We start from the raw sequence: 8841 nt of genomic DNA on the forward strand, positions 1-8841 counted from the left end.
TAAAAATATTATGTTAATTTTAACATGAAAAGGACGTAATTACAAAATTAAAAGTAGTGTAAGGACCCAATTAAAAGGAAAAAAAGTATAAGGACCTAATTAAAAATTTAATAAAATTATAAGGACCAACAGAATATTTAAACCTTATTTGCTAATAATATGTTATTTAGATATTCAAGTATTAGAGTTAGTCCCAATAATAAACTAGAATGATAATAACATTGGTTGGTTGTACATATATATTCTATTAGTTTGTTAATTAATGTTTGAATTGTTTTTTTTATGGTACTATTTTAATATACTCTAAGTAAATAATATAGCAATGATAATAATATTAGTTGGTTTTTTTTATCAAAGGTAGATTTTCATTTAATAAAAATAGTTTTTGGATCCACGCTGGACCTCAAACAATGACAAAATAGGGGATTTGCACAAGCAAAAAGACATAAAACAACTCATGGAAAGAGAAAAAAGTAATGTTTGGGTGTCTTCTTCCTAGCATTAGCATCATTACTCTGTTCTTCAAACTGTCCAACAATTTTGAAATTCTGAAGTATTCTTTCTTACTAATTCAACAACGCGTTGGCCATCGAAGTTATTACCCTCGAAGATGAACTTATTTTGGGCTTCCAAATTTTCAGGTACGCAGCTGCTCTCATTTGCATCCTGCCATTCTTTTTGCTCTTTAACTTTTCGGTTAATTCGAACCACCATTCTCATGTTTCCTGCTCAGTTCAAAACTCAGGGGCTTCAATTCCAGAGTTCAGCCATACACCTCGGGATTGCATGCAACTAATCAAGCAATGTTGGATACATTTATCAACTTGGTTACATCTTTGGCAGATTGGAAAAATCGTAGATATTCGTTCATGAATTCTTTGACCCACTAGTAATCTTTTATGCATTACTTTTCACAAGAAAATTCTGAGTTTGGGTTGTACTTTCAAGTCCCAAACTGATCTCCAAAGCCTCTTTCGCCAGCACTGTGTAGGTATCAAATCAAGGGGAGGGTGATAGAACTGGTGAGCTAAGTCATATCCTAAAGCCACTAAGTGATTTCCACTTCTTCCATGGTTCGAGGTGAGTCTATCACTTCCTTCTTCTATATCTATCTGTAGAATGGCCTGAGCAATTTCTGCATTAAATTGTTCTGTTATGAGCTGTTGATTCTATTATTTGGTATCTGTTATGAGTTGATTAACCCCTGTTAATTCTGAGTCACCACTTGAAACCATTTGGGTAGATAGGGCCATATGATCTTTGATCCAAGTATCCTCCAAATTCTCACCGAATGACCATTTTTTACCTTCTATCGTACTCCTTTTTTCAGAACCTTCCGTCCTTCTAACAAACTTCACCAGTCCCAAGAGGGGTTGATTCCAGTTTCTGCCTTGATAAAGTCAGAATACTTGAAATAATTGCTCTTATAGACTTTGTAAATTAGTGAGTTAGACTTTGTTTGTAGTGTTCAACCTTGCTTACCTAACATTGCCAGATTAAAAGCTCTGAGGTCTTTAAAGTTCAGTTCACTATGGGTTTAAGGTCCGATAGCTAGAGTTAGGCTTAGGAAAGAGAGTGAACCTATTAAAGAAGTTAGATTGACATTGAGAAAGGGTTGTGAAGTGAATAATGGAACTAATGATGTATGAACATGATGAATTGTGATTGCATGAGTTATGGATAAGGGTGATGATGATGTTGATGAACTGTGATGATGTTATTGATGATTGATATTGATGATATGAAAGATCCATCAGGCTTGTGTATTTAAAATTATCTGAGACACAAGTTTCCTTGGGAAGATGCAGTGGCTTGCCACCATTTGCTCCAAGTTGAGACTCGATACTCTGTTGACCCTCCGTCGTAAGATGTGACCGGGCACTTTAACTCTCCGGATTCCCCCAATGAGATGATAATTGATTGATGATATATATATATATATATACACACTCTTGGGGATGCGTGAGCGCAGAGACTGTCTAGGGTTCACTACCGCACATGTCGGATTTGGCTGGATGACCGACAGATGAGACTTATCAGCCATAGGATAGGCATTTATCATATGCATTTGTATGTTCTGTTTGGGTTTGATTTTTTTTTGTTTTGGCATGCCTATTTGCTTAATTGCAATTAACAACTATTTGATCTACTTGCCATATTTGCTATCTATACCTGTTTTTTCCTTATCTGTTTGTCTGTGATTGTTTCTGAGAGATCCCTCTGGCGGAAGGAGGAGGCGCTGAGGGTTGCTCCACTGGGAGGTTGGGAGGATTGTGGAGAAAGAAAACGGAGAGTTAGATTAGATTCCTTAGATTTAGTCACCCTATTTTTGGTTTAGTAAAAACTTTAAGATATAAATATGGGTTGTTGGAGTTTTGAAATGCCTCTGACTTTCTGGGACATTATTTATTAGCTATGTGGGCACTTATACCATATTGAGAACCTCTGGTTCATATTCCATACAATATTGTTTTCAGATGCAAGACATGAGATACCACATTGAGCATGCTGGAGACTCTTGGGACGCAAAGATATACGTTTTGGATGTTTTGTATTTAGAGTCTTGTATATGTATATAAGTAGTATTCTCCATTTTGTACATAACTTGTATTTTGTCCCTCCTAGAGATTGACTTAGAGAGACGTGATTTTATTTTGTCTTTTGGAAATATTTTGGGTTATATGTATATATAATTATACTTTGGTCGGCCTTTGCTTCGCAGGTCATGTTAAGAGCTTGCTACTTGTATCTTTTTGGAACTCTATGTATATATGTACATTTCCTTTATTATACGTTGTTATCTGTTTCCTTCTACGTTTAACCGTTTCGAGTGTGACACAATTTTCGAGTTCTGTTTGCTTAACTTTTCTTTAAGGCTCCTAGTTAAAGCTTCTTTTCATATATGCCTATGTACGCATTTTACTTTTAGAGGTTGTAATACTTCACCACCTCTGATTTACGAACTTAAGCGTAAAGCTTTGAGTGGTAGGGCGTTACACAGGACAATTAAATCCAGCTAAGGGATTTGTCTTCTCAATTGGAGATATGTTCAATTTCCATTTTCCCTCTTTGATACATGTAATTAATTGGTTCTTAATTTCATTTTCCTTCTTATTTGTGCTCCAAATTTTCGTAGAAAAACCTGCAAGTTTAGAATAATCTTTGTAGAATTTTCTAGCTTCTTTAAGCGTGTTAAAATTCATCCCAATCTTTGGAACAAACCACTCATCAACATTGTACAGAAACTGAAAATAAACCGAAGTCGGTGCAAAGTAAACCATATTAGAAACTAAAATACACCGAAACAGGGGAGGATACAGATTCATCAAAATAATAAATTCAAATTCAGAACTGGTACGTTACAATCAAATACAAACATCAACCATGCACAACAAGTTTCACAAACAAAAACAAAATGATTCAACTTCAGAATCATAAACTACTAACAAACTACATTAACTAGATTCAAGCCACACCTCACCACTTGATTCGATTCAAAGAAATAATACAATTCATCCAAGTTCAATTGAAAGTCTGAACGTACAAATACAAAGAAAGGTTTCCAAAATATATCGAAAGAGTTCCAAAATACACAAATTTATAATCGAAATACACCGAAATGAGGGGAGAAAACAGATTCATCAAAATAATAGAATCAGATTCAGAACTAGTACCTTGCACATTCACTATTTCTTGAAGCTCGATCTCTCTCCCAGATGAACCATAGAGCCAAGAGAAACCATGAACCAGAATAGAAGAGCTTGCCCACCAATTGTGGTGCAATAAAGTTGTAATTCACTAGTTATTCCAGATGCTCGCCAAATCTGGAAAAAACTGGAGGTTATTTGTATTCCTTGAAAACCCTGCCAACATCTTATCAATACACAAATGTATAACTCCCCAGGAATCTCGATTGCGCCTATATTCATCACTGTAGGAATTGGGTTCAAGCTTTCCCCAGTCCCCCTAAAATTCTCAGAATTTGTTGATAATTAGAATAGATTCGTAGACCAGGAGTACTGACTCGTTTTAAATTCAAACGCATTTTAAATGATCATTTTCTATTTCTTCTATATGGTAGAGTTAAACCTAAAAAAAGATTTCCCCTTCTCTATATTTTCTCACGTTTTATTTCAAACCATCAACCATGAATAACAATTTTTCACAAAGAAAAACATCATTATTCACATACAAAATCATAAACTACTAACGAACAATATTAAACTAGAATCAAACCACACCTCAACCGCTTCATTCAATTCAAAACAATAATCCACTTCGCTCTGATTCACTTGACAGTATGAGCTTGAATCATTCATTATCTTCGACAACAAAATAACTATTCAAACCTGATTTTACAGCTTGATTTCAAAACTTGAATGAAGAGCATTGAACTTGAACAAAGAGAACGCAAAGAACGAAGAAACGAAACAGAACGTAGAGACGCAAAAAACCTGAGAAAATTTGAAAAAGAAAATGAAATCCGCATGAAAATGGAAGTTATATATTGGCGCATTTGGTGAAAAGTTTGTTGGAGAAAGTAGCGCCTGAATTGAATTAGGTCAAACCAACTTGTTTGGACTTATTTATTTAAAGCACTTGTATGTAGAGATTAATTATATTAATTATCATTCTCAGATTTTGAGATGTGAACTAAGCAAATTTACAAAGAAATCAATAAAACTATAAAAGTATAAAAGTATAAAACATAGAGAAAGAGTAAGAAGATTTGCTACCGTCATATCTATGAATCTTGCTATAAATCCAAGGGTCAGAATTTGTTTCTCTCTCACATCCTTCAGACACGAGAAAGACAACCTGAACCTCGTAAGAGAATGTTAGAGAAAGAAAGAGAAAAAAGAAAAAGACAGAAAGAAAAGAAGCCGTTCGTTCTTCTTTCCACAGAAAAAGTGGTTTAATCTTCTCCTCTTCTCTTCTCTCATCGAATCCATGATAGGGATGTCAACGGGGTAGAGCGGGGCGGAGGATGTCTCCCTACTCCCCATTCCCATCCCCAGATTTACTCCTCATTCCCGTCTCCATTTTCTGCCATAGGAGAATATTCCTTCCTATCTCCATTCCCCACAGGGTCCCATTTTCCGCGGAGACCCATTCTCCATCTCTCTGATAGTTCTGACTAATTATTAATTTTCATAGGAATAGAGTTGAAAGTATTCATCCTATACAAAAATAGCAAGATTTTATACAAAAAATCTAAAAGACAAGACGGTGACTTCTTTCAAAATGACGCAGTGGAAAATGCCACGACGAGCTAGAGCACAGAGCAGTAGACGAGATGGGGGACGCAACAACAGAGAGAGGAGAATGGATACGACGACAAGTGAAGAATTTATAAATAGAAAAAGAGTTAAAAAAATGAGAAATATATATATATATATATATATATATATATATGTCAAATAATTAAAAAACATATATAAAAGATAAACCATTAAAAACAATTAAATAAATTTCAAAAATTAGCAAAAATTCCCACACTCATATGATCATATCTTTTGTTCATAATAGTCCCCCCAGAATTCTCCGTGTCTCGAACAGTTTTGCCATCTCTAATCCATGACCACCATCCTCATCTTCCTTCTCGTGTTCTGTTTCCATTCTTCTTCTAGTTTCTCTTGATATAAAACTTTTCCCACTGAAACCAGAAAGACAAAGAGAATAATCACCAACACAATTGGAGAAGGAAGAAGAAGAAGAAAAGAAAAAGAGAGATGTCCAAGTTTTTGGCTGTGTATTTAAATCGATGAAAAATAATGAAATTTTCTCGATTTTCTTAACTGTGTATTCTTTCTTTCTTTGTATCCAAATTTTGTTTTATTGACAGCATTGAGCGTGTCATCCTCTGATGGCACGGATGAAGATGAGATCCAACACCATAACCTTCATCCTCATCATCACTCTGAGTTTTCTTCTTCGAAGCCTTGGAATGGAGGCGCCAACAACAACAACAACAATGTTATGGGCGCAACGGTGGTTATTCCTCCTGCAACCAGCGTCCATGAGTTGCTTGAATGTCCCGTTTGCACCAATTCAATGTATCCCCCAATTCATCAGGTTAGGGTTCTGTCCCTAATTTTCATTTTATTCATTTTTTAAAAATTATTTTGAGGTGATTGCTAATTCCTTTTGGTGATGGATTTGAAGTTGGATTGAGTGAATTTTGATGACATGTGTTTTTGAGTATTAATTGAATTTTCTTTGAGTTGGGGGAATGGGTCTTGGAATTGGTTTTGGGAATTTAGGGTTATAGTTACATTGAGAAAGTGTTGTGTATAGAGGGGCATGTTTGATTTAGTGGAATTGAGCTCAAATAATGATTGCAGTGAGATGCCAGTTCAAGGAGTTTACCATGGTGTCAAAACTTTAATCTAACATTTGTTTATTACAAATAAAATTTTAGCAAAGTGAATTATTTACTGTAGTTCAGTGTTTCATTCTTGTTTAGTAATTTAAATTTATCAGTAGTCTTTGGTATACGAAGTTTTTTTTTTCTTTTTGATATTATAGTTTCTGAAAGTAAGTTTAGTTAGAACTGATTTTACAACAATGTTTCCTTTAGAAGTTGGTATGGAGTAAAGATTTATGGTTGATGAATATGTAGTAAGACCTTGGTGAATGAATCCGAGGAGTACTGTGGATGTTCTTTGTTAGTTAAACTCAAGAAAATACTTTTTACACAACTATATTTTGTTGTTGTATCAGATGTAAGCTTGGGCGGTAAAATGGCAACAAGATAGGATTAGGAATAAATGCATTCAAGACAATGTTGCAGTAGCATCTATTTTAGAAAATATGGTAGAATTTGAGTTTACATATTTTTGGGAATTTAGCCTATAGAAGCTCTGGTATTAAAAAGGCCTTGGGTATAATTAAAAGTTTGAAGAAGGATTTGCACAAAACCACCTATTAGGGTTATAGACCATGGGAACATATATTTTATCTGAAGTAGAAGACAATATGAAGTCAGTGTGACCCAAGGGATGCTATGGTTGAAAGCTCTCTGTATCAATTATTGAAAAGTAGTAAAGGATTTGCTTCTTCTTATCTACTAGGCTGAGTAAGAAGATTGGAACAGTAAGTTATATGGTTACCTTAGAAGTCATAATAAATGGGAACAAAAAAGTTGAAGATTGGCCTCGGCAAAAATGCCGATTTCATTTATTCCCCCCGTCCCCTAGCTGAGGTCTTTTATGTATAATATGAACTAAAGTAACAGCTAACTCTGAACTACAAATAAAAACTCAAAACGTCAGGAGGATTTATTTGGTTTATCTCCTTTTCTTGTTAAAGAAACTTTCTTAGGAGAAAGGAGAGAGAAAAACCAGCAGAGAGAAATTACTGACTGAAACCTTTAAAGGCGAATAAGCTGGAACCCAAAGAGACTAGAAAAATAAGCCTTTCCCCAAAGTTATGCAGGTATAAATTACTGACTGAAAAACTACCCTAGCAAACTGATGTAATCATGCATGGCGCATGTAAGTAACTAACTGCCTATGTTGTAGTTGGAATGTAGGAATGCATAGCATATGTAGGTGGTTCTTGTTAGGAGATGAAAAAAATGAGAGGGTGAGAGGATTCAGACTGGATTCTGAGGAATATTGATTGTCTAGGATTTCTTATAGACAATCTGTATTGAAGTATATTATTAGTTGACACATACTGCAAAATGTCTGTATTTGTGAAGATGTGGAAAATGAAAGTTCCAATAGATTTCTTGCAGTGCCATAATGGGCATACATTAAACAAGGGTGCACAATCGGTGTCCCACTTGTCACTTGTAGACAAGAGCTTGGAGATATTAGGTGTCTGGCGCTGGAAAAGGTGGCTGAATCACTTTAGTTGCCTTGCAAGTACTACTCCCTCGGATGTCCAGAAATATTTCCATACTACAGCAAGCTGAAGCATGAGACAGAATGCAATTTCAGACCATACAATTGTCCTTATGCTGGATCAGAGTGCTCTGTTGCTGCGAACATTCCTTTCCTTGTTGCACATCTGCACAGGATGCATATTCAACCACCGCTATGTAAAATCAAATCCCCGTGAAGTTGAGAATGCAACATGGATGCTCATGGTAAGTGTATCAGATTTATTTCTACAGATCATTACCCTTTGTCATATATTTCCGCAAATGGATATTAAAATATGACGCACAACAGCCCCCCATTGGTTTGTGGTACTTTAATATCTATTGGTGGAAATACTGGGAAGTCATGGAGACATTGAAAATTGGAATCATGCCTACTGAAATTTGTTAAGATGCTTCATGCCTTCATATGGCTAGTTATCTTTTATCTATTCCTTATATCCTCCCTTTCACTTGGCTGAACTATGTTTTGGTGCTTATCAATTTAACAACTTTGTTTTTTCCCGCTGTAAGCCTTGCATAGAAGAACATGTATGCAATTCAGTATCCAGATGCTACATCATAGATTTTTGATTTATTCAAAGCCCATTCATCACTTATTAGTTGCCACTTTTAATCACATCTTATATAACATATATTCACAGTAGAGCACATTCAATCTTGGAAGCAATTAATTAATTAATTACATAATTAAAATAAGAAGATTGCAATACAAGTAACTGTAGATATAATAGTATTTCATTTAATGATAGCTTAATATGATTAAATGCAGACACAAATCAGAATGCAAATTGGTAAAAATGTAAATATATACTAATTTAATTATAATAGTATAACTGTATAACTTAGGTACTTAGGTAGTACTTTCCCTGAAAAACAATACTTACTCCGTGGTTAGTAAATGCGAAAAAAAAATCCTAAGAAAGAAATTCAAATATAAAAATAAAATATCA

General features: G+C 34.7%; 1 protein-coding gene and 1 long non-coding RNA gene across 8 annotated transcripts in view; both read left to right on the forward strand.

Moving 5' to 3' along the window:
* Nucleotides 357-3123, forward strand: LOC110270419. The gene is made up of 3 exons (XR_002359923.1): nt 357-641; nt 734-1080; nt 2478-3123. It is a non-coding gene; the product is annotated as an uncharacterized LOC110270419 (long non-coding RNA).
* Nucleotides 5496-8841, forward strand: part of LOC107628213 (protein tesmin/TSO1-like CXC 2) — a 7335-nt gene continuing 3989 nt past the window's right edge. For 5 of the 7 annotated variants that reach the window (XM_016330996.2, XM_021119774.1, XM_021119784.1 and 2 more), the window contains exons 1-2: nt 5936-6075; nt 7731-8095. In XM_016330996.2, the coding sequence (XP_016186482.1) occupies nt 7925-8095 (171 nt within the window). In that variant the 5' untranslated portion in view covers nt 5936-6075; nt 7731-7924. Of the gene's footprint in view, nt 6076-7730; nt 8096-8841 lie in introns of all 7 variants that reach the window. The other 2 variants (XM_016330990.2, XM_016331016.2) reach the window with 2 other exon arrangements.

Source organism: Arachis ipaensis, chromosome B01, assembly GCF_000816755.2.
Source record: "Arachis ipaensis cultivar K30076 chromosome B01, Araip1.1, whole genome shotgun sequence".
NCBI lineage: Eukaryota > Viridiplantae > Streptophyta > Magnoliopsida > Fabales > Fabaceae > Arachis > Arachis ipaensis.